At 36.4% G+C, this 26,718-nt stretch overlaps 1 protein-coding gene across 2 annotated transcripts in view; it reads right to left on the minus strand.

Moving 5' to 3' along the window:
- Positions 1-26,718, minus strand: part of SEMA3A (semaphorin 3A) — a 168,863-nt gene that overhangs the window by 100,465 nt on the left and 41,680 nt on the right. The window contains exons 1-3 of one of the 2 annotated variants that reach the window (XM_031048323.1): positions 24,040-24,088; positions 19,271-19,428; positions 16,470-16,532 (exon numbers count right to left, since the gene is read on the minus strand). In XM_031048323.1, the coding sequence (XP_030904183.1) occupies positions 16,470-16,532; positions 19,271-19,426 (219 nt within the window). In that variant the 5' untranslated portion in view covers positions 19,427-19,428; positions 24,040-24,088. Of the gene's footprint in view, positions 1-16,469; positions 16,533-19,270; positions 19,429-24,039; positions 24,089-26,718 lie in introns of those variants that run through there. The other variant, XM_034062860.1, reaches the window with a different exon arrangement.

Consider the following 26,718-nt stretch of genomic DNA (forward strand, 5'->3'; position numbering starts at 1 on the left):
ATTTAGGTTCTCATTTAAATATCTTTCGTTGCCATTTAATAAGGCATCCACCCTAAAGAAAAGATTACACAAAAAATCTCCTAATTTTTGTTTCATGCATCCTTTATCTTTGTAATTTATGCTATTGCTGTGTTTGTAAGACAAAACCCATTTATAGAAATGTGTCAGAATAAAATAATGAAGACAAATGGACCAACTGTTTGCTTGTATTCAATTAAGTAACAATTAGAAGAAAGATGTGCCAGATGGAAGGAGTTGATGAAAAACTAATTGATACAGCATTTCTAACAATAATATGAATGCTGCCTTACCCCTGTTGTCTGTGTTTAGGGGCTAATTTTACAAAGATGAATACATATGCTAAACTTCAATGCAGTTGTTGACAGCCCCTAGAACGTGAGCTTTGCAAGACTTGGATTTAACATTTTCTACCTAAATTATCCATTATGAATAATTCTAGTTCTCATAAATTAAAAACTTAATAGCAACACTAACAGTCCCTAGAACAAACATTATGTTATCTGTTAACAAAAATGTCATTATTAATGCCTAATGTTATTAAAATAGAAATGTCTAACCTGATAGTCAAGACATCAACTTTTTCGATTTACTTAACATTATTATTTCAACAAGGTATAATGATGAAAGAAATATGTCAGTGCCTGTGAATCAGTCTACTGACACAATTAGAAATACTGGATTTCAAATAGGAGAAAAATAAGAACATTAAAATAAAATAAAGCTTTCCAATTAATTTCATGTTTTAAGGAAACTTTTCTATGCATATTTGATGACTTTTTTTTGGTACAGTGCTTGGCTGTACTTCAGGTGTACCAGGACCCATGAAGACACCACCTGGGCCATAGTCTTCACAGAATCATTGACTGGCATCATCCATCTCTGTAACTTGCTTCCTAATTAAACCAGATACTCTCAAACAGAAAATAATGGCTGTGCCAGGAAAATGCAGTTTGAGGCATGACTTAAGCCATCACAGGGGAAAGAAGTGAACTTACACAGATAGAATACTGAGTCCCTGCCTTACACAAAGGACTGTACTAAAATGGCATTGCTCTTCCAATTTTACAGTTTATTTGTATAACAGATAATGGCAATGTATTAAAAAGAGCACCCAGAGATAAGCATATGGAATCTTACTACATCCTTGGCTTACTGCTGATAACTTAACTTTCAAACCAAGACAGAAGAGAAAACATAGGGATAAGTTAAGGTAATCCAATAGGAAACTGAAAGAAATAGAGATGGATGTTACTAGAGGTCTCTCTTAATTCTTTCCATTCTGACCTTTCTTAATAAAAACACACACAATTTCTGGTGCATTTGTATTCTTCCTCCTACACATGTATAAATATGAACATACATTTATCATACGTATCCACAGACTACTTTCCACTGTCGCACTGGTAGAGTACTAAGCAAACACCTAGCATAAATCATCAAAATTGTAATGTATGTTTTGCTATTTTTCCTAATGCTCTTGTCCTTTGCTCCTTTTAATAAAAGAAATATGGAAAAACCATGACAGTGTGTTAATAATTCAATGCCTGCAAGAGTAAAAATGGGCAAATACTACAAATCCGTGTAACATTAAAAATTAATAAAATTGAAACAGATCCTTAAATTCTGATATTCTGTGTTTCACATGGAGCGTCTGATTTTGACTCTACATAATTTAAAACTGAACAAGGATTTGTACTTTATTAAATAATTCAGAATTTTCTCACTTAGAGTTGTATCTAGTCAAATTTAATCACACCACTGTTTTGGTAGGACTGTGCTTTGGTTTTTCTGGTATGATATATCATGATTTCAAAATGTCTTTGTAGTCTACTACTTCACTTTATTAAACCTTCCAAAAACTGTCTTGCCTGAAGAATGTGAATGTTGGAAGTCAGTGGACACATCTTTGCAAAACGCTTGAGAACATGGGCTAGACTCCACAGCCAGTGTGAATCAGAACAGACTTTGCTTTCAGAGGAGCTCTTCTGATTTACAGTAACACACCACCTGTGACTCTACATGCAATTGCTAAATAATGTTCAGCTGCTTATCTATAATATACAGCAAGAAGGTATTAGACAGCTAATATTTTAAAGGTGAGATGGAAAACCTGACTTAGTAAAGGGGCAGAATCTTATTTGATATCTATAGGTGGAAATTAAGAAAACCATCAGCTTCACTGAATTATTCCATATCAGCTGGGGGGGGATGAGTTCGGATGAGATTAGCACTATCATTGCCATATTTGTGTTTCAAGTGTTCAGTATTGATAGAAATGTGAATGCATTAATATCAGTGAAGTTACTCTGGATTTATAATATATTTCCAAAAGCAGATTTGGCTTATTCATCTCAGCTTTTAAGCTCTCCTTAATTCCTGGTACACCATGGTTTCTACCATAGATGTCTGAGAAACACACAACATAGTTAAACAATGGGGAAGGTAAATACCTACACCAATAAACCCTTGACTATGACAAATAAATTTATATAACATTTAAAGTTCCTAGTCCAGTTCAGACTGCTCTTATAGCTTCTCTGTGGTTTACAACTGCATAAAGGAACCATTAAGGCCTATTCAGTAAATTCTCATACACCTCCCAAACAGATTAGGTTTCTTTATATATTTTACGTGGTTGTAAAAAAATAAATAAAGAGGGGTATTAAACCACAGTAAATGACATCAAAGTAAAACTACAGTTTTGATTTAAGCCCTTGTCAACTCGGGAAGTTCAAAGTGAAGTTTCTGCCCTGCCTGGGAGATGGTGCTATTCTCCCTGGATCAATAGCAAAAGGAGCATTGATTTCAATGGCAGAATAACCAGATTCCTTCCCTTGTCTAATTGTGCCCAAGTACAGATGCACAGGTACAGTGCCATGTGTGGAAATGTTGTACCTGTGTATCTGATATTCTGAACTTAGCAAGGGCTTGCTTAGTGATGGTAAATATTAGATTTTACTGATATATGCAGACCTGGGGCAAAAAAGCTTCCCATAAATCTATAATATCCCGACTTTGAATGATTTGAACAGTTCTGAATGATTTGCTTAGAGTAAATCTCAGCACACATGTATGCGGAAGAAGATATCCTGACAAAGTGTGCGTGCGACGAATGCAATTTGGGTCTGATACTACATGAGACTTGGGTGACTGACTCCCATGTTCAGTCTCAGTTTTCTCATTCTTGCCCTCACATCAAGGCTCCTACAATGGCATTCAGGCCCCACCAGTTGTGAAACCTGGCAGACAGCTCTGCTGGTCCCGACACTAGTGGCGGCAGTCAACTTGACTACAAAGTAACTCCCTGACCCCTTTGGCTGGAGGCCTGGACTGATTTGGGTGTCTCCAACTGGGCTTGTCCCACTTGGCAGCAGCATCTCCCCTTGCCAGACCCCCAGGCTGGTGCTATATTGTTAGTGCTAAAGTCTGTGCCAGCAGACAAGGCATTTCACTACATGATCTCAGAATGTGAGGCACTGGAAAGGAGATGCAGACAACAGAAGAAATGTAGTATCTTGGTAAAATACAGCAGATGGGAGAAAATATCCACCGGAGGAAGAGGAAATAACCAAGAGCCAGACACTGTAAGGAACAAATTGTCAGGGAATTTAAACACTATGTCTGCATGTGAGTGCCCCCCGCCACTGCCTTTGTATTCATTTACACTATCCCCAGGAAAGGGATGTTGTTTAAAAGGAACATATTCTGGATATATCCATATCCTTTGAATATTGTTCTTTGTCAAGTAAAACAGCAGAAGGAAGAAAATTAGACTTTTAAAAATTACTTTCCAAGCGGAAATCTTTTTTTTTTTCACATGTGAAAACGGGGTTGTGTGGGAGTTTAAAATACACTTAGCCTAATAATGTGAATGAAAATGAATGCAAGGTTTGTAAAGTTCTTCATCAGCAGGAAATTATTACTTGGATGGGTTACGAAAATAAAGAAGAGGAGCACTGAAATCACCATAGTGAATTACTATAAATTCTTCCACCTAATAATCCTGATTATTATAATGGACAGCTTACTTAATATTAGAAACTTTTCTTGTCTACATAAACACTGGTTTATGACCTAAACCTTGAGTTTACATATACATACATACAGCAGAAAGCGTAAGTGATTGCACATGGTACACAATGATTGAAGTAGATATTAATAAAGTAAATTAGGTACATCATGTGGGAGTTACTGCAGTCCTCAAAACCCCAATTCATTTATCTTGCCTACCCCTGGAGAGGATTAATCTTCATTTATATTTCAGTAAATGGTATAAGGTTTCCCCAGGAACTGTAGGTTCTGGCTTTGGCTTTGTACAGAAGTACCTCTCTCTTAAAATCCAAGCAGCTGAGACCCTACGTCATGCTTGAGACCTTTTAGCATAGCCTGCAAGGTCTTTCTCTCTCTGACCTGACAGAGGGAACTTCTTTAGATAGCTACCTTTTTCTGTTTTTACAGCACAACTGCTGCATCTGCTTCTGCAAGCTGCCCTGTTATGGCATGATTGCCAACATCCTCCAAAGCGTGGCCAAATAAATGGTTCATGCCCCATCCTGGCTCTGCTCTGTGTGGTCCTGAAGCACTAATCAGTTTGAAGGAATATGAACTGCATCCATCACCAAAGTCCAAGAAGGCACTGCAGACTTTTCTGGGATTACTCTGGCACTTGAGAGCACAAGGACATTCAACTGAAGCTATTCTTTCCATCCAGGAGTTAAACCGTCATTTAGCCATATGGAGGGAACAGTGCCCCAGAAGTTTACTGAGCATTCTTAAGTGAGAATAAAGTTTTAACTTCAGGTACTTTATAGATATTTATGCTTCTTCTAAACTTGAACTGAAGAGGTTACAAGGCTGTCTCTCACCTGACAGTTTATTGAAATAAAAGCAGCTAAACACACTTCCATCTGTGGTAATACAGCCAAAGCACCAACCCCACTGCAAATTCTGTTGTACTAAACTCCTGCTGGTAGAACAAGTTGAGAAATTAGACTGTCATACACATTTGGAGTGTGAGTTAAGAGCCCCAGTGTGTCTGGACAGAGATCTTAACTCCAAATTTCAATTCCAAATATTATATGCTGTATATGAGGGCAAAGGGCATGCCTTGAAGAGAAGATAAAGTGTTAATGAAGTTTTCCAGAAGGTCACCCACTATATGAAGATCAATGTCTGATTTACTAACCAAACATACACACTTATTTTCAGATTTTTCTAATATTTATATATCAAATTGATAGAAGGACTTATGCAGAGAGAGATTAGCCTGAAAAAATAAATTGGAAAGAAAATGTCTGCAACTAAAAGCATAGGAGCCAAATGCAGAAAGATTGAAAAACAAACACTACAGATATGTGGCACTGATTAGGCTGTGTTATGCAGACTTTTCCCGGACAGTTACAAAAATAAAGTCCATCCATCTGTCAAAACATCTGCTCCGCGTATGAAAAGAGAATTTAGGTGGAGTTTATGAGTTTCCACTAATTATCTCTCCTCCAGAAACCTGGAATTTACAGTCTTCAATCTGGATTACTGTTGCAGCAAAGAGTTTTTTAATGACATCTTTTTAAATGGAAGTTCGTGGGTAAGTCCCAATGACCGACTAATATCCAGATTTTTCTCCTTAAATTAAGAAACCGGTTTCTTTTTTTTAACCAACATTTATGACCATCCTTCTTCTCAGCTATCACAGCAAGTGCAAATGGCTGGATTATGCAGAGCCATAAGTAGAAGGCTAAATAATCCATTACAGTATCATTAGCTTCAACAGTTTTCTGCTGATTTAATCCAGATAAGGATCAGACCCTGCAATACATTCTTCCTTTATTTCAGCCTTCCCACATAGCCAAGTGATTAAAATATCACAAGGTTTTGTCTAAACTGGATGGACAAGGGGATTTAAAGCTATCATCTAACAGCTGGACAAACAAAATAAATATGTGTTTTGTCTTTCAAATCAAAATGGACATTTTCCATATAAAGTCCCATGAATGAGTTTAATATATTTACCTTGTTTTTTTTCTCCTTCTGTCCAATTAATTGAGTTCTCAAATGACAAGGTCAGGGATATCCATGGAGAATAAGAAATCCCTGACATTACTGCTGTCACTCACATCTATCACACTGCTGAAAGATGCTCCAGACTTATCAGGGAGCTTTTAAACTTCTCTCCATTGCTAGTGGGCTACTGCCAGCTGCAGTCAGTTCAGGCTGTATTGGCAAGGTATCTTTTCAACGTGCAGCTGCATTGTTTCAAGGAAAATATTTCTGGAGTGTTAGTGCAATAAATATATGTGTGACTGCCATATACACAGATGATCGATTCTCAGCTAGATCCAGCAAACACTTTAGCATGTCAGTAAGCACGTGCAAGGAAGTCCTCTTGATGGTGAGCTCTACATGGCATATGGTTTCACAGCTCTTGTTGCCTGTGTGCAAGCTTTTGTTAAATGCAGTAACATTATTTAAAGATTATTACCATTTCCCTCTTTGCTATTACAGTAACAGTTAGAAAAATACGTTCAAAGAACACAGTCTGCATAAACAGGCCCAGGACAGGCAGGGATCAAAGGAAATTATTCCAGTCCTGTTAAAATGCATTGTCATATTATAATTCTAATTTATCGGAGCAAGCTGGTTGGTAACATTGCTGCAAAGCTGTTGTGCCAAGCCCTGCACTGGCAGTAACAGGGAAGTCCTTGAGTAGCAGAAGCTTTGTACAGCCTCTACTACTAATGGGTGGGGAAATCATGCCTGGCACCTGTACCCGGTGAGATAACCTTCCAGCTGAACCTGTATAGTCAGGTGCATGATTTTAGAGCCGGTGAGGCCAGCTGGCATGAAAATATTTGCAGACTATGATTTATTACTGCGTGCCCTTGTAGTTTGGATCAATAACATAATTTCCAACCCTGTTTTGTCAGTATTGTACCTTGCAATTATCAGGATCAATGTTTTATAGTCCTACCCTCTGAAAAGAGCCAGTCTGCAGTGCTGAGTGAAGTTGAGGAGCTGAAGTATTGGGGTCTACGTCACAGAAAGCAATTTCTATTAACTTAGTTGTTGGGGATTACATTCCCATTAGTCAAAGCCAAATAAACTGTGTGTATTGCATCACACACACACATAAATCAAGTATAAACCTTGAATATGTCTAGGTAAACAAAATACTTAGTCTCTTTTATAAATCTATGTTATTTTGTAAACTGACATCTGAATGTACTTGTGTTCCCAACTCAGAGCTTTGAAAAAGCTGGCAGAACCCTAGATTCAGTGGCCCTTATATTGTATCATGATCTGGAGACTTTATATTGGATCATGATCTGGAGGACTTGATCCATCTGCAGACATCAGGAATGACACTACCCTTAGGCATGTTAATCACTGCCAACACTGCAAAGGAACCATTGATTAATTCCGTATCTAATTTTCCTCTGCTGTCACGATGTGCCCTGAGAAATTTCAGACTGAAGGTGCTGATGAGGGTTGATAAGACATTTTTGTTGCCTAGTACAGCTTACTGTATTCCAGTTAGCTTTCCAATTAAGTCATGCCTGTTATCTGTCTGATTTTTTGATATGACAAGAGTTCATGAGAATATTTTAAATGTATAATTTACTTAAGTTGCAGGATAAGTGCAGGGATTTAAGCCATTAAATCATCAAGACAAGAAAAAAGAAGCCAACAAAGCACATGACAAAAAAAAAAAAAAAACTGAAAAAAAGCAGATATATCCTGATTCCTTCAAGCCACAAAACTGCATGCCATATTAGCAAACAACTGTATTGTCAGCACACTTGCACAGCAGATGGAAAGCTCCTCCCATTCTTCCTTTGTGTTACTGGGGGGTGAAACACAAAACGTCTCCCTGTCTACCTAGCTATTTGCAAATCCAGTAGTTACTACTGGTACTTGGTCATTTGGTCCAGACTTTACCACTAAGGCTAAGCATGGAGGTAGCTAAGCCAGGTGGGATACTCCCTAGGGTCTGTCCTCAAAACAGTCTTAAGTCAGAAGCCATTAGAAATCATTAAAAGTCGTGCTTTAAAGATGCCTCCCTTGACTGTATAGACTAAACACATCAGGCGTTCAAATCTTTGCCATTAGCACTAACCATCTAACCTAGCCATCTTAGAAAGTAGAATTTCTCTAGTTCTTTTCTGCATTCAATATGTTAAAATTACAAGACATATTTCCAGTCCTTAAATCTTCTTTCAGCAGATGCAGATGGTAATTGTTCTGGAGCTGTGAACAGCCAAAGGGATGCCAAGAAAAGGCTGCAGCACTAAATACCTGATTTAATGACTATGTCATATTTTTATACATCTGGCTAATGCATAGTTAACAAGACAAAACAAAATCTTTTATGGATGCAGTCCAGCAAACAAGTGGGTTTTCGGGATTTTGCATCCACAGCATGATCACTGTACATTAAACTTTTCAACCCCACCTCTATTTTGAATTGTTATGGTTTTCAGTAGTATGCACTTCCTACCTCACAGAATTGATTTATTTAAGAAACATAAGAGTATTTCACAAATAAAACATTGGGAAGCTTTGAGGTCAAGCAGAAGCCAGTTCTTTTATGACCATAACTTTAAAATAAAATTGAATTTGCTCTGTAGAGTAAACCTGTTCCACATTTTGGGCATGGCTTTATTAGCAAAGAAATTAACAATACGATTCAGTTTCAGCTGAAGTAAAGCCCAGCAGCAATTTAAATTGCAACCACAGTCTAGATCTACAAAGTCTCTCTCATCTATCTCTTCTATCTGGGTGGGGTAATCACCTGTCTCCTGGAGAAATCAGATTACACCCCGCCCTTCCGAATAAGATCAACACCTGCTAATTGGGTGGAGTATTTCAGACAAACAGGTTGTCAAGCCTGTTATAGGCACATAAAGCACTTAGATTCTGTATCAGCCAACTTGCCTCTATTCAGCATATTATAGGCATATACTGTAATGACTTCCACTCACAGCCACCTAAGATAAATATACTCAGAACTTCTATGTGGAAAGTGAGTGTAAAACCATGAAGTGTTGAAAGGAACCAAAAGACTGTTGCATCTAGAAGGGACAGTTGCTTAGCAGTACGTGTGACTGTAAATAAACACACTGTAAACTAGACTATGAAGTTACATATGAAGTGGGAACCCAGAAATTTGTGTGTGGATATTAAACTATTTTGACACCATAGAGAGATGTTGAGAAGAGAAACCTTAAGTGACAGAAGCTTAAAATTCCCACTCAGTAAAAATTTGGCACCAAAGTCCAATTGTTGACAGTTTGCTGAGCAGTTTTATTAGGTTGGTTTTGGGGTTTTGTTTGTTTTGTTCTGTTGGGGAGGGGGTTGTTTGTTTTTATATTTATGATACACAGATATATATAGCAACCTAATGTTTTGGGAGATGTTAATTGGGAAAGAATTACCCAAGGGAAAAAGAGATGTATAGATTATTTGATCCAACACAGATCACATCACTCAGAAAATTAACAAGAAAACAAACAAAAGGCAAGAGAGAAAGATTCAGATTCCCCCTTTACTGTTCTTACTTTTGTTGTTCCACCATCTTCAGAATACTAAACTTTCTCTACACTGAAAGGGTTCTTTTAAAGGTACTCTGTTGACATGAAGATTTAAAAACTGAACAAAGGATTAGCTTCAACATAGGAAATAATTGCATATTATTTGCTAGGTTATTGTAAGAACTTTCTCTTTAGTTCCCTTACTTATTACAAAAGGAAAAAGACAATACTGTAGCCTTGTGTACAGCAGGGAGGAATTTAGCAGACTTGGTTTTGGTGAATGTAAGTAACAGAAGTACAGAAAATAATTAGTTGTTAACTAATTTAATAGTAACATAGTGACCACATCTTGAGTATTGAGGAATGGTGATACGTGATCTTTCAGAGCAGACCTAGCCTTAATTTTTAAACTAGCCTTCCTTTTATTAAACAATGGATAATACAAAAAATTAAACTAAACAAAAAAAACAAGCAAACAAAACCCCACAACAAGAGAAAAAAAAAAAACAACAAACAAAAAAAACCCAAACACTACAAACAGAAAGAATGTGAAGCAGGACTGAAGCCCTGAAAGAAAATAGGGACTAAACATATTGATCATTTTTACTAGTCATCCAGTTAATGTGTTTCTCTGGAAAGGAATGTACAAAGAATAAATTTATTCTGTCCATCTTGGAACGCAATAAATCATAACAGGGAATTACCCAACATCATTTTGAAATAGCAATAGCTGGTAATTCAGCCATAAATAAAAGTAATTCTCAGACTTTGCCAAGGCCAAAGTAGGGCTCATGAGGAACTTCTATTGATAGAAAATTAAACCCATAATTTTGGGAATTATTATTTTCCTTCATTACTCCTTTACTTCCCCTTTGTTAAGTGTGTGACTTTGTATTTCAAAAACAACAAAGAAAACATTTCTGCAAGACTGCATTAAATTTGCTGAATATTAAGTTTCCTTCAGAAGCAAATTTCTATAGTCACACCTATAAGAAGAAAAATAAGCTCAAAATTAGAAAATTAGCTTTCTCCTTGATCTATATCAATTTTTTTCCCATACTGAAAAACTTAAATGACTTCCCATGATACATAACTGGGTAAAATAAGAAAATCTGAACAACAGCCAACTTAATTCTTCCTCTGCTTAAGTACACATTATTACCTTAGAGTAACTGATTTGCCTTGGTCAGTTCATACAAAGAAATATATGCAAATGCCTAAATGAACACAAGCTGTAGGATCAACATCTGAACTAAGAGCCATAAATGAGGCTTTATGCTGGTGCATGTGTTTTGGTGGTCCATCCAAGAAATGGAGCTGGCACAATCAGGATTTCCCAGAAAGGGAAATTCTGCTAGGGAGCTCCATGGGACTTTGAAGGACTACAGTGTAGTATGATTCTTTTTACCAGGCTCAGTTCACCTCTAACTGAAGGGGTTGTAAGTTTGTTTTATCTTTTCCCCCATCAGTCTTTCTCTTTTGTTTGTAGTCTATGCAAAGCAGTTTTATGCAGCAGCAGTATTAAAGCAGCACACTACTTACAGAATGTTTCACTCCCTCATCTCCCAAATGGTAAGGAATTCTTTAGCAAGAAATCATGCCCACATTAAAAATCTTGGACAAGATTAAGGAGCCCTCAAGCTGATAAAACAAGCATACTAACTGCAACAGCTGATAAGAGTTGAAAGGGATATGCAGTGGCACTATTTGTATTACAAAATGCCTCAGAAGTCACATTTCTTCTTCTAGTAAGCAATATTGAGAGTAAATTCTGTCCCTAACCTCACTAGAAGTACACTGCTTTGGATTTTTTCTGACTTTAGCCCTTCCTACTCCCAGGGGACATTCACCTTTCCCTCTCTCCAGGCTGGAAGGGGTCCTGGGTCTTGAGGCTCTGTTAAAGGATTTCAGTGCTATTCTGGAGACAGGAAGCCAGAAAAGAAATGGGGATGATGGTCTGTCTTGGTGACAGAAAAGCTGGAAATCTGCCTGTAGATATCTTCTAAAGGAAGAACCCTGTAGGAAAGTGACAAACTTCTCTTTGGCACACCCAAAAGAGCCAGAAGTAATTTGACAGGAAAAATTGTGCCTGTCAGATGAATTTAGAAGCAAACTTTCTAGATCTAGCCAGCACAGTATATTTAATTTTCAGATTCCTGCTTCAGATCTTTGTTTACATAAACAGATGAAAAGAATTACTTTTACTTCCTGCCTCCGTGTTCTTCTGTATTCCCTAAGGCAACAAGAGCGATAAAATGAGTTAAAGGGAATAGTGTGCATTTATTGCCAGCTTTGTTTTGCCAGAGAATCACCAGATATGGCTAAGGGGCACTTGCTAAGTTACACACCACTTCTTTTGGTTCTTATTTTTTCTTCTTTATTTCTAAATAAAATCATTGTGCACTGATGGATCTATAAGCTTGTGCAATTTCTAATCTTCCTATGATGTAAGGAGGGGCTGGAAAACTTTAAAGGAAGCATAAACTGAGATGGCATATAAACATTTTGGCTTAATTATTATCATAACAAATGAGATGGTGTATTAAATTACAGTCATGTGATTCTACCTGCATGAACTATAAACTCAGTAATTAAGTACCAATAATTAAATGCAAAGAAGCACATACAGAATATAGCTATATCATGTGTAGTGAAAAGAGTCCTATTTCTTCTTAACTGGGTATAGATTTCTGATCCAAAATGATTCCAAATGACCACCAAGAGAGCTACCAAGTATAAAAAGAGTTGATTATAGCTGAGTTTAGGTAAGAGTTAATAACTAGGTAAAATTTAATGTCAAATACCCCAAGTAGATATCTATTTCCTATACATTATAACACACGCACACAATTGTGCTGATACACTTCAGCTGTTAAGGAAATGACACAAAAGTGTAGTGTAACCCTCTGTATGGACCCACTTGTTCATATGTCATAGCATTTGTAGAAGCTTGCCGGTACCAAGTAAAAACACTTGGTACCTTCTGTATCCATATATCAACATTTATTTCTCACCAGAAACATCCAGACAGAAGCCAATTTCATACAGCATGCAAAGTGTGTATCTGTCATCATGTAGCTTGTCCTATGTGACTTTGTTAAAGTACCCACTGAAATTTTAAAGATTTATACATGTCAAGGCCAGAAAGGATCATTTTAACAATTGAATTTGGGATGGGATCTTTAACAGTGGCTAAATAAATTAGTCAAATCACATTTGAAAATAACATCCTAAGGTGCCCTTCAGAAACACGTCTTTAAAGCTTTCAAGTCGTAGAAATCTATCATAACCTTTAATAGGGATTTATTTGATTAATTGTGCACCATGTGAACTACTGCTATGGTGCCTCAGCCAAATCTAGTGCAGACATGTATCAACTAAATGGCAGTCAAAACTTTTGAAACAAGAGCAAATTAGTAGTTTAAGGACTAGATGGACTTTTCAGTCAAGAAGCTACCCCTACCCTATCCCTACCTGCAAAACTACTAGTGTTTCTGGTAACTCTTGTAAGTCACCCAATCTTTGCCTTGCTAGTTTATAACACTCCAGGAATGTCAAAGTGGAATTATTTAACCCATATGTAATGCAGAGGTTGTCACGTGTTTCTGCTGGGTCCCAGGTGCTTGTGAGATCTTAAAACCAAAATACTGAGGCTCACTAGTGAGGGATATGACTAGCATCATGTCTGTACTGCAAGCTCAGTACAAAAGCTGCAAAGTATTCTGTAGAGACTTTGTCTTCTTTGATCATTTCCAAGGTCTGGTCAGGAATCATGAGAAATATTCACAGGACTTAGAGCAATCAAAATAGATCAAATGAGAGACTAAAGTCCAGAGTAACAAGAAATCCTCACAGAATTGCTCATTTAGTAAAATTACGTAAGAAAAATATCTTACTTGTTATTTATAGTCTTTCATTTTTTTATGAACTATGTTATTTTGGTGCTCATAATACTTTACAATGAGGAAATGGAAATATGTTGTAATACTAAAGTACTTACATGGGACAGTAATTATTATTTTATTGGAAAAAAAATCTGTATTTTGTGGGAAAGTGTAGCAGTAAACTTCTATCAGAGAAATCCTGCTGTTAAGTATTGCATAGCCAGGGAAGTCTTTTAGCCTCTCTTCTCAGTTTACTCATATAAGATTTGAAACATACTTTAAAAGGTTGATCTACCAATACAGTGAGCAAAGCTTCACTAATTAACCTATATTAAGCCCTTTAAGAAACAGATATGAAAATGACTGTTTAAGGAACAAAGAAAAGGATATCAGTAGGGCAGGAACAGCCCAAGTCGGCTGCACTCCTCAAATCCCTCATGAACTGTCCTGAGCTACAAACCTGCTGCACCTACACTGGCCTGACTGACAGCGTCAGTATAAGGAATCCCTCTGAAGGGGTGACAGTAAATTACCTCTTATAATTATGAGAGGAAATCTCGGAGGTCATAGCTGAGGTTAGCAGCGGGGCAGAGCTGGGGTTATGCTTGTGCTGCAGCTGCTGCAGTGCACCTGGCCTATTAGTGAGGACTTGCCTTTTCAGCACTGATTTCCCCTGGAGATCAATAATTAAAAAAAGAAGTTGTTTAAAAAGACCTGAATGCAGAAGTACAGACTGTCCTGAGCCATCACAAGTGAAGAGTATCTTATATCTTAGCAGTGCTACATGCTGAAAGCAGTATTAAATCGAGCATGGTTTATATGGCACTTTATTTGTCCCCTTTTCCTCTTGTTCCCTCTAATGACAGTCTGTCGAGTTATTTTTATGGCCTTCATATTTCACACTCCCAAGGTACTGACAATGGCTTTAAGGAATAAATGAGGGAGGAATAATATGTTTCTTAAATGATTTGTAATCCTTTTCCGTAATTACAGTTAAAGCAGTTACGTTAAATGCTTTGCTTGTAATGCATTGTTTTATGTCAAGAATAGGTAGCTGTAACTATTTAAAGGTGATGACTTGAATACACCAAAATATATATTCCGTCTTTCTAGTTGACTACCAAAACTGGACCCATATTACATATGACCTATGCATTATCTTTTTTCTTTTTTTCACACCTGCACTTATGGTGAACTCTAAAAATTAAGGAAAAGAAAGCAAAACCATCCCCAACAGCCACATAAATGTTTATGAAAGCGAATTATCTGATTTTAGCAACTCTCAGGTTGGGCTGCACTGTGTCCTGAGCTCTGCACTCCTGTTCTACCTGTTTTCCACCAGCCTGTGGGAGTGCTGTTTCTAATGCCTACGATCATAGCAGGCAGGTAAAGTGCAAGCATCACACACTGCACTGGAGTGTGGTGTGGGCTTCATCTTTTAATCGTGATCAGCAAGAGAATCAAGGTGAATAAAATAGTTATAGTATAAACAGTCCTCTCAAGCTTACTACAGTCAGAGGATGGGGACCTGAACTTGCCAGCTTACTTCAGTATAATAGTATCTCTGTCTACAATGAATGGATTGGAATTGGCCTAATGCAATGTATAAAACATGCTCTTTCTTGCTATTGTGAATTTATAAAAGTAATTATTAAAAACTGGAAGAGTATACATTAAATTTAGGTGCTGCATCTCTTACTAATTTTCTAGGTTGCAACCCCAGCTATAAAAAAATCTGCTTAATGTGGTATCATAATACTTAGTACAAGATCAAGCTGCAAGGTTAGTTAATTTGCTCAGGCATCTAACACTAACCTTTTTTTCTTCTAAACTTGAGTATTAGATATTTTAGTCCTCACCTTGCAAAGTACTCCTGAAAATTATTTGTGAACATGAAGGTGGATTAATTTAAATGTATTATTTCTATGTAATAATCTAGCCCAAGTATCTGACACTTCAGCTGCCCCTTTACATATATAGCTTAACCCATATTTCTTAGTTTTCACCTAATCCACCTCTACTGTTCCCAAATGGCTTTTTATGAAGACAACTGTCCTCTACGGCCCCAGTAAAGACTGATGAAACTATTTTTATTATGACCTAGGAAATTATTCAGATGGAGCTCTCTAGAGGCATATGGTTGGCATTATGAATATTTTACAGATTCATCTCTGAAAATCAGGCCAATAGCATATACACATGGGGCCAAGTTCCACTCTCAGTTATACCTTGGCAACCACAATGATTTCCCATTTGGCTATGCTATGCAAGTATTTGTTTGGCTTATTCCATGCATGTATTTTTTATCATTTTTTTCTCCCTTCTTTAGCTCTGTCTTCCCATTTTCCATATTATTCTTATGAAAAAGACACTTATTACCAGTATGGAAGTACTATTATTTGGGGGCTACTGGCTATGTCTTTCCTGCCTCATAAATACAGGGAATAAAATGTACACAGGAAAGAGGGAAAATATACAGAAAATTATGTGTAGTGTAACAGAGTCTTTCCTGAGGCACCAAAAAAGATGTAGAACATTAAAACCGCCTTGACCTCAATCTTGCTACAAACTCCATGCAGAGAATAGCTCAGTGAAAACCACTGACTCTTACTGAGATCTCACAAAGAGAAAGCATTTTTTGGAACTTACTGTAGGACTAGGATCTTTAGCAGGGCAAAAATAGGTCAAAATACAATCAGGAGACAAGTACACAAAGGTTAATATTTCTTATTCTGATATTTCTCTTCCTTTCTGATATCTCTACTTCCCTCTTTCTAGTTGATTTCTTTTTTTTTTAATTAATTCTATTTAATTTGTTTCATTTCCATTAATAAATTTAAATCCTCATTCTTGAAGACAAAATTTCATTATTTTGAATAAGAAGGATGAGGTAGCTCGAGACTTAGTTTTTATCAGATATGTGACCTTACCTGGGAGGAAAAATACTTTAAGAGTTAACAAAATAAAATAAAATATAATAAAATATTTACAATGTTTTAGAAAAGAAAAATAAAATGCTAAAAAGATTTGTACTTACGAGAATATCTTTTCCAGCCCACTTGCACTCATCCCTTCGGGAATGAGATACAGGCCAAACAATCTAAAGATACAGAACAAAAATCACATTGTGTTATTTCATGCTTCAATAATCACAAATTGCAGACCAAATGCTACAATGTCTTTACCCAGTTTCTCTTTTCCCTGTTCTTTTCTTTATTTCCTTTTCTTCCATAAAATTTGACAACAAAGAAATGAAGCAATAGGAGCAAACTAGGGATAGTATGAATCACAGGAAAAATATCTTGAGATAGGAATATAGCCTGTATTGTGAATCTAAGCTGTGAGTCTTGAATAAAGATGATAAGAGTGTTGACTCTCCATGAAGTGAGTGTTCTTTCATAGTTTTAAATGTGACACAATGAAATAAGAGACTAAAAGCAAAAAATTGCAGACACTAACAATAAATTGAATCTATGTGCTTGTGATCTCACATTAGTTACAGCACCAGAAATAAAGTCTGCCTCTTCAGTGTGTCTACTATTTCACTCTATTACTAAGTTTAATTAAATAATAAAAAAGAAACCATACTATTTTAAAAGTATCCCACTACCAAAATTGAAACATTTATGCTGTTCCTATAGAGCTACCCTAACACAAGTAAACCTAACCCTACGTTTACTGGAGTGTTTGCTTAGCAGAAAATGGGTCTCACCTCATACAGAGAAAATCCAGAGACCTTCACAGTCAATTATTCATGGTGGGTTTTTTTGAAAAGCTTTTAGGAATTACATATAGAATAAAACATGATCTTCTCATAAAATGCCATGCTATTCATTTGGGAGCCTCAGATAATGCAATATGAATGGCCGTAAGTCTGGATTACAGCTTTGGTGTTCAATATAGCTTGCTAAAACTATAAACGTCAAGGCATTCAAAAAGCAAAAAGAATTAATATGGATGATATAAGAGGTCTAAGGAGACATTAGATATGGCACTTGAAAATACAGTTTGCAAACACATTTTAAATTCAAAATTTTCTTAAAACTCAATGAAATCCAAACAACCAGTCCAAGCAATAGAACATCTTAAGTCTATAAAATAAGACTGAAAATTTTATGAGCACATTCTCTCTCAAAGGATTCCTGTTACTTCCTGTTTCTATTCTCAGCTTAAAATGTACAGAGACATGTGAAAATTTAAATTTACTAGTTTGAAAAACGTTAACCAAACTTCTGAGATCTCCCAAAAGGACCAGTTCAAACTCAGTTCAAGTTTTGGGCACAGATTTCTGTATTACTAAACTCAGCATTTTAATACATAAAAATGAATGGCTAGATGTTCTTTTTCCTTATTCTTACAGAACATTATTTCTTCTAATTTGGTTTAAAATTTGCCTAAATTGTACTGGTTTTAATAGACTGGAAAATTTGGCTTTTTGAGTTGTGCTTCTTTGAAGTCCTGTGCTGCCGTCTGCATTTAGACAGGAACCTCAGTGCTTATTTACATGATGGAAGCAACAACTGGTGAGGTTTGTGGTCAAGCGCAGCACTGGCTGCATTGTAATATTGATCGAAGTTTCTTCTGTGACCCTCCTGTCTTTAATAAGCAGATACCCAAATTCTTTAAGCCTTTTGTCTGTTCTTAAATCTTAAATCTAAATTGTAAGTCTGTTCTTCTCAGTTTTTTGGAAACACTCAGTTGCATGTTACTAAAAGCAATTCTTTATTCACTATAGTAATATTTGTATATGATTTCAAATGGTATGCTAAAGGTATCTGAATATGTATGCATGCAAGATATAATTCCTCTTACAGAGCTGTTTTCTGCAACTGAAACACCTTTTTTCCTTTAATTATTCCAGATGTTTTGCACATTAAGCTATCAATCCCTCAGAGAATTCAAATAAATAGCTAGTTTCCTTTATAGCTGCTCTAAAGAGAATAGAAAAGAAAATACCCAGTTTTCCTTTTATCCTTTTTCCTTAGAGAATACAAATGAATAGCCAGTCTTCCCTCTGAACAGAAAACACAAGGTATTTATTGCTATCATCTTAGGAAGCCAATAGTCAAACAGGCCAAAGGTCAGGAACACCAAGAAAAGAAATCCCTGGGTATTGAAGCAATTTATCTCTCATAAAAGGCTACTCTCTGGATTTTAGAAAGTACCATCAAAATGCTTAATACAACAAATCAAACCTCCATAGCATTGTTTACCTTTGCAACATTTTGTCTTACTAAAATAATTTGAAAATGAAATTATTTGTTTAGCCTTGAACAAAAGCACAGTGCTGAACTGTTGTCAGCTTTTAATTCATCACCAGCTTTTACTGCAAAATTATGCTCTCCATCAGGAATGGCAAGTTTTCAAGGACCTTCTCCTCTTTTATTAAAACTGAACCTATTTTGGTTCAAAAGAAGCAGAAGCAGAGTGCCTACAAGTGCTGGGTTAAAGGAAAGAAATCAGCACTTGGACTCCCAAACAGCTGCTTCTTAGGTGCAAACAAATACAGAGCAAAAAGTCCTTTTTTTGTGTTAATTGTCATAACAGTTGTTTGGGTTTTTTAGCAGAAAAAGTGTCTTGTTTGGGACATAGGTGGGTTATTCGTTTAGCATTTACTTTTCCACAGTATGAAAAAAGCTTTGTATTTTATACACTCAGGCTATAGGCTTATTATAAATTTCTCTTCATCAAGTCAGCAAATGTTTGTGTTGTAATAGTATTCTTGACATCCAAACACTTACTCCATAATTCATACAGTGCCCAGTGTAGTCAGAGTAATAACAATGCTGCAACATTATAAGTATATAGTTGTGTTGTACAAAACATGAGTGAGCGTACCTTTTGATATTCCTTGATGTTAACCAGGTTGAAAGAAAATATGTGATCCTTTGCTCCAACGTACAGCCGGCTCCGTTCTTCATCCAAGAGGAAAGTATGGTAACTGGAGCTATTAGCTAGTCCATTGAAATTGATTATATTGTTGGATTCCAACATTTCTGTAAGATAAAAATAATACTTTAATTGATAACACAGTCAAATAAAATACACTCTAATATTTTGACTTATAAATATTTCAGTTTAGGAATTTATACTTATGGCACAGAAACCAGTGAAAGAGTTATGTAGCTGAGCTCATGAATGTTTTTATTTCAAGTACACAAACCCAAACTGACTGTGAGATTCAGTTCTACAAAAACAAAGGTCAAAATATCAGTGAAATCAATTAAAAGAGGTTTTAGGTGGTAAAATCTTATCCATGGAACTTATCAACTGTTGGACAAAGTTCAATTTTGTTCAATCAATGAGATTTACAAGGGTAAACTTGAGGATGTCCAGTTGATAAAAAACACCTCTAGACACAAAAATCTCCTGCTTTTGGCATACAAAAGAATTACATACAGATCTGTAAGTTATGAGAAAGTGCATAAGAATGACTAGTTGATGAGATAACACATGCAATCTATTCTTACATGTATTACTATCTTCCCAGCTACTGACACAGTTCCCTTGCTTGGAATTCTGTATTTATCCATTATAAGAATTAAGGTAGAGAAGGTAAGTTTGCTTCTGTTTAAGCTCAAGAATAATTTTCTAGCTCTCATGCTCTTCCCAGAACCTTTGTACTTGCCAAGAACAGGATTTCAGCAAAATGATCTGCAGAATCCTCTTAGCTATTCACAACCATTAAAAAAGAAATATGCATTTTTCTTGAAACTGCTTAAAAATATTTTTCCATAATACGGACCATACTTACATAAGCTTTCATGAAAACATTCTTTCTTTATTCCTGTCTATCTACTTTCATATCAGGACCAAATACAGACCATCCCTATCATTTCAAGGTGTATCTGCACTAATTTCATGATAAGAAATTCTCCCTGCAATGACAAATCCTGTGTGGTTTAAGCCCTGACCTTATGACACACAGAAGCAAACAAGTAGTTTTAGGAGCGGGGACAGTTCCATTGATGCTAGTGCAGTCCTCACACAGCACTCCTGTGGACAGATGAGAAACGGAACAAATATATCAGGATCCAAAGGCTGGTGGCTAGAGGGCATGGACATACCTTCCAGCACTTAATGTGTTAGCTCTGACATATATGCAAGCCAAGGACGAGTGTTTCTCCTCCCAGAACAGTCTAACAGGATTTGCCTAACAGCACAGCTACCTATTGGTTTTTGCTTTTCAATAAGATCAGGCCCTTTTTCCACCATTATTCCAATGATAAGTGAGTGTAAGACAGCATCCTCTGTGCTGCTAAAAACTGCTGTTAAAACAGAAATCGTTGCTTAATTTTCTTTTAAAAATAATTTTCCTTCTTTGTTTAAAATTCTTTTATTTTAACTGGAACAAGCAAGACATCAGGTAGAGCTTTCTTGTAGCTGCATAATAGTGGTACTTATGATTTTCCAGAATTTCAGCACCTTGCAGCTTAGTAGTCACACAGATGTTAAACTTTTCACATTCACTTATACCAGGTGCCTTTTGAAGCAGGCTGATACTCCATAATAGCAAGAATTAGTAGGTTAAGGAAGGTAAAGATAACACTCAAAGTTGCAGAACATTCAGACTACCTTTGCCTCAGTATTCTTTGCACTTACTGGCAAAAGTATCACGAGCACTAGAAGGAGTTAATTTGCGTAGCACCATAGCGAAGTGCCAGGGCATGCATTGCATTATATTCCTTATTGTACAGTTTTTCTGGCTAAATATAGCAATACAGATGTACTACAGATTAGTTTTCTAAAACTTGTACTGCTCAAGACCGAAGCTCTCCGTTTCTCTAGTATAAGAAGAAGAAATCAAATCACCCCAAGCAGTCTTGTCAAAATAATTCTTCTGGCTTCCTGCCAACTTCTAGAATTTGACTGTATTGTCCTCTAGTTCACTTATTTGCATTTTGTTAGAGACTTTACTAATTCTCTTTACATTGTAATGACTGATTCAGATGTTGAATGTCGACTCACTAAATGCAGATGATTGATTGCTTAACTTGTCTTAAAACTCCCTTGTCTAGAAATGCTGTGCTGTCATCTGTGTCTCATCATTTTTCTTATAGCTGTCAAAAACCTTTATAATTTTTTCAGCTTTAATGGTTTGAACTCGCATAGGTATGATTCTGCCCTTGGTGACTGAAGCGTAAAGAAAACTGTCTGCTGAAGTCAATGTTTCACAAATGTAAAACTGATATAAATAGAAACAAGATCAGTTAGGCACACAGCTACTTGGTTTAAAACAAACCTGAGTTCTAAACATTCACTTCTCAGATGGTGATTGATGTTTGCTTTCTTTCTAATACTCATGAAAAATGCCAGATCATAGCATTGGAGTCTAAGGTTTATTACGGCCAAGAGTAAATTACATCACTGTCTTCACTGTTCATATGTCACCACAGTATAACTTAAAAGAACCAAGTGTAGCTGTACATGGAAATACATATATATTTATATATATATATTTATATTTTTTTTTTCTTTTAGTTTTCTGTGACTTTACAGAGTGTGCAGCAATGTTAAATGTTACATTGGTGGGGATTTTTTGTGAACATGCATTTTGAAGCTGAACTAAAAGCTAAATACCATTGCCTTCTCTAAAATTAGGACATTTCTCCTGAATTTTAATCCAGTATGTGTTGTACTGTCCTATTATTGACTTCTGCAGGAGATGATCAGATTTCCAGGGTCTATTTCCCAAAAGATGAGGCCTAAGCATATTCCAAGTGTATTTCAAATCACATGAAGTCAGGTTTCTCCCTATCAGGAATCAGGTTGAGAATGTAAGTTGAGCAGAAAAATGTCATTTGGTGCTAATGATTCTCATTCACTACTAACTTAGTTAGGATTGAGTTACACCACAACTAAGAGGTGAAAACCTAAATAATCTTAGCAGTTTCTGTGCTGTTTATTCTAATTTATGTGTATTCTTCCAGTGATGAATATGCTTCATATGATATTCTGGAAAGGGCTGCTGAAGAGCAAAGCAATAGCATTTTCACAATCAATACAAATTAAGTGTTTAACTTCCTCAAAGTCATTAGTCTCAATGTGTTTACTATCCAGTGTCTTTTCAGCATCCAACAGTGACTATTGCTAAGAGAATGAAAGAAACAGCAGTGACAGGACATACTCCTCAAAGGGCAATGACATCCATCAATTTTGTTAAGCATCAGTCAGTCATGTTGGCTGGTAAGTGCTAATAGAAACCAAGATTTACCGTAACATTGCATTGCAATGATGAGGAAAATGATGAATGCCTTCAACAAGTTAATAAAATTAATACTGTCTATTATGCATACCCTAATTGTATTCCATTTTTCTGTTGTTGTTCTTATTTAACATTGATATATCCATGGCCTATGCAGACAGACAATGGCTGCCTGTACTCCAAGTAATATTTTACTTCTTCTATTCTTTGTCCAGTTATTTTTATTGAAAAGATGATGACTTTTCTCCAGCAGCTGGTGCAGCCAAGTACCACTTCTTCATTAGTTGCTCGGAGAGCATTTTCTTATTTTCTTTTGACACATCCTCAGCTGTAGTCATGCCTGTTGTTTTGAACAGGAATGAATGAACCTTATAAAGCTAACCACTGCTCATTATGGCCATAGTATTTGCTTATTAAATGCTGTATGAGGTAGATTTAGAGTGGGTGGTGATATTTGAAAGTAATAAAGGCTTCATTGCTTTTATTATAGGTGCTTGCTCCCCACATTTATTAAGTGTTGCAGGTGACCAAACCTCATGGTTTGAAATGCACCATATCTAAAACACCCATCATATAATAATGAATTTTCACTTGTGTTGATCACTGAAAACACCTAGAGGTTGAGTTTTTCAAAGTTTGGGGGCCATATTATCCTACTAACCACTTAATTTCAACTACCTTTAATTCACAGTACTGACCTGCTTGCTACAGCTATTCTCCTTTCTCTCCCAGCATCCAAGCTTGAAATATTTGACCTTTTTCAATGTGCCTTTCTGTAGTCTCTGCATGGTCTTTCTTGATCCAGTCTTACTTATGTCAGGACATTCACTTTGACAGACCAAGCTGACAAATATTAAGAAGAAAACCAGTCCCTAACTTTTGCCTTCCTTTTATTACATGGTTATTTAATTTGCTAATGGAATTGCAACTTAATAGTATGTATACACACAGAAGGCCAAATTCCTGCAGTGAAATCCATGGAGATACTCATGCACAAGGAATGTAGATTTGGTTTCTTTTTATGACACTTTTTTCGTTAAAGAATAAGCCAGAGAACAACAGCTATAGCCAAGATGAATACAGTTAGGCAGATTCTGAGGTTTGCTTTACCCATGATTGGTATTTCACTATAAACCTTGTTTTATGTCTTGTGTTCCTTCAGCTCAGTTTGTCAAGGGGAGAACATAACAAAAGAAAACCATCTTGGTTTTTTACTTATCTACTACCAGACAAACTCTCTTTTTAGCAGGAGGGAGCTTGTAACAAGTTAGAAACTTTGTGAGCTTTGGCCTGCATTCCTGCTACAGACTTCACAGTCACATCCCAGCCAAGATTGTTTTTGTTGATAAGGATCAAAGGGCCATATCAATTTCTAGAGAAATCAGAGGAAAGGTCTCCTCACCAGTATTCAGTTTTGGCCATGTCCTATTCCTGGTGACTCTGCAGAGTGACTAGATTACATAGGCAGTTCTGCTCGTCATAACACGCTTGTGAATCAAATGAGTGGGTTGCTGGTTGCACAAACTCTCGACCTTCATTCCTTTGCCAGCAACGATAAGATCTCACTGTGTATCTCCTAGCAGTAGATAAAAGATGAGTCAATGAGTATTATGCCATCAAACAGGGATTTTTCTGAATTGTGAGCAATGCCTCCCACAATGTCATGCTAGAACATTTCCTTCTTCTCTCGCCAGGCTTTTACTTTGGCTACAGAGTATCAGGTAGCCGCATGTTTGCACATGCATTTGTTGCTTACACAGATGCATACTGTACTTCTTCTGCATATCTGAATGTATATCTGTAAATAATCCCAGGTATGAATTAGTCATTACTCTCTGAGTGATTATTTACTCAATTCCAAGATACTACTTCTACCATGCAAGGAAAAGAAGTGGCTATTTTAACTTCCAATCTCTCCTGCAGCTTCCCCATTTTATTGCTCTCAGTCGAGACCAGGAATTCTGACCCTGTCAGTTATTGGAAAGGCAGGGACTGGCAGGAAATCAAGATAGCTTCCTGCAAGGTGACAGCCAATAGAGCTTATTCGGCAAAACCAGGTATATAAGCAGGGAAAAGGAAGATTTGTTGTGAGCCCACTCCCCACCCAGAATAGACAACAGCTGCCATGTACAGAGTGAAATATTTCAGTGGGGTATTTCCACACATTCTAAAAGTTGCCAGGAACTAACTGAGAGAGATGGGTGATTGTCAAATGTCTGAAATCAGGTACTTGACCCCATCCCATATCTAATGCTCACTAAACACTGCTAATTGCCTGAAGGAGGACTTGTCTTTTATTTTTTTCCCCTCTGGATTTAACTGCTTGATATGTCAACTACTTTATTTCATCTCCACCTCAGATATCACTGGGACCTTAAGATCTAGGCCTTAGTGAGGAGGATGGCTCAGCCACCTACTCTTGCAAAAAATAAGAATCTTGCTAAGAGTCAGTGGTACAATTCAAACTTGCACAAAGTAATTATTTAAAACAAAGGACATAATTTATCAATTTTTTTAAGATTTCACCTAAGAAATAAGAAAAAAAGAGGTAAAAGGAAATTAAAACACCTACAGAAATCTTTGTTTTGTTACATCTTTAACTGCTCAGACTATCCATCTTTTAGTACCATCTAAACTGTTCCGTTATTTCCAAGTTATTTTTAGAATTAGACTTTGATTTCACATTAGGCCAGAAGAAAATAAAAACAACACAGAAAAATTATAACACCACCACCTCCCCCTAACCCTCCCCAATGTATGCTTTCACCTAATTTTAGAATTACGTTGCTTGGGAATATCAGAAAGTGATCAGTTTATTCTGAAATGAAACAGAAAACAAGTTCATAAAGTGCATGAGCTCACATAGTGCAATGAGGGGTTTATCCATTTTCAGAAATGTAACGTGAAAACTCTTCTAATCAGCCCCTTTGCATTTTTTCTACATTATGAGCCAGATAAACTTGAAACTACACAGCATTTGTTGTTGATGGCAATTCGGTGTTATTGTAATTTGAATGAGATAAATCACTGGGAGAAAAGGGCAGGTTATCTTATCTGTAATCAAAATACAATTGGAACAGAGCCTCTCACAGCTGTTCCATCAGTCCTAGCTTTCTTCCTCTTCATCTACCTTATCATAACAGCTGCCAATCACCTGGTTTCACTGAAATTTGCTGGTAAGACTAAAAAAACAGAAACTTTTTTCTTGTTTTCTGTAAAACTTGTGTTTCTGAGAGAACATGTAGTTAGGTTACTACCTTTTCATTACAATTTATCAATTAGAAGCAGCTAGGACAAGATATACAGTTCTTAGTGCACTCCTGATGTAAACCAAAGCATTTTAAATGAAACACTCCTGCCTACCTTCCACCGCAGCAAAGAAAACTTGAAGGCCATGAGTATAGTTTGATTAAAACCAGATACTTGGAGGGAGGAATGTTGCACCAATGTTTTGTTTCAGTTGCACCGGCATAAGCATGGATTCCTTTGACTTCAAAATACTGATGCATATGTTTTTTATACTGTAAAACTGAGAGAAGATTTTAGCTCATTAATGTCAGCGCTATTTAGCCGCATGACAGCCCTTAAAGTGTTCTTGATTTGAATAATTGAAGGGGTCACATGATATTTCAAAGACATAAAACAGTTTTATTTTTAAAGCCAACCTGTTTTCCCTTTATTATTTACGTTATTTGTCCTGTCTCTGAAAGTGAATCCAGATTATCCTTACTGCTCTGTTGGTTTCTTATGAAACATGAGAAATGTTAAACTCTGAGCTAAACAAAGAGTTGTAAAGCCTGATTTCTTGTATTTCTAATCTCGTATTATGAATTTGGCTTTGTGAGAAAGGGTATGGAACATATTTAACTGTAAGCTTCACAGGTATTTAAGCACAACATTGCTACAAAATCACAGATGATAAATATTACGTATAGCATTTTTGTGTGTGTGAGATGAATCAGGCAGAAATACATGATGGTGAAGAGACCAGGATCTGGTTTTACCAAGTATTTATCTAAAGGGAAATCCACCTGGTTTAAGATTTGAGTAGGTAACTTTTCTACCTCCCATTTTTGTAGGT

The sequence above is a fragment of the Melopsittacus undulatus genome, chromosome 5, assembly GCF_012275295.1.
Source record: "Melopsittacus undulatus isolate bMelUnd1 chromosome 5, bMelUnd1.mat.Z, whole genome shotgun sequence".
Lineage (NCBI taxonomy): Eukaryota > Metazoa > Chordata > Aves > Psittaciformes > Psittaculidae > Melopsittacus > Melopsittacus undulatus.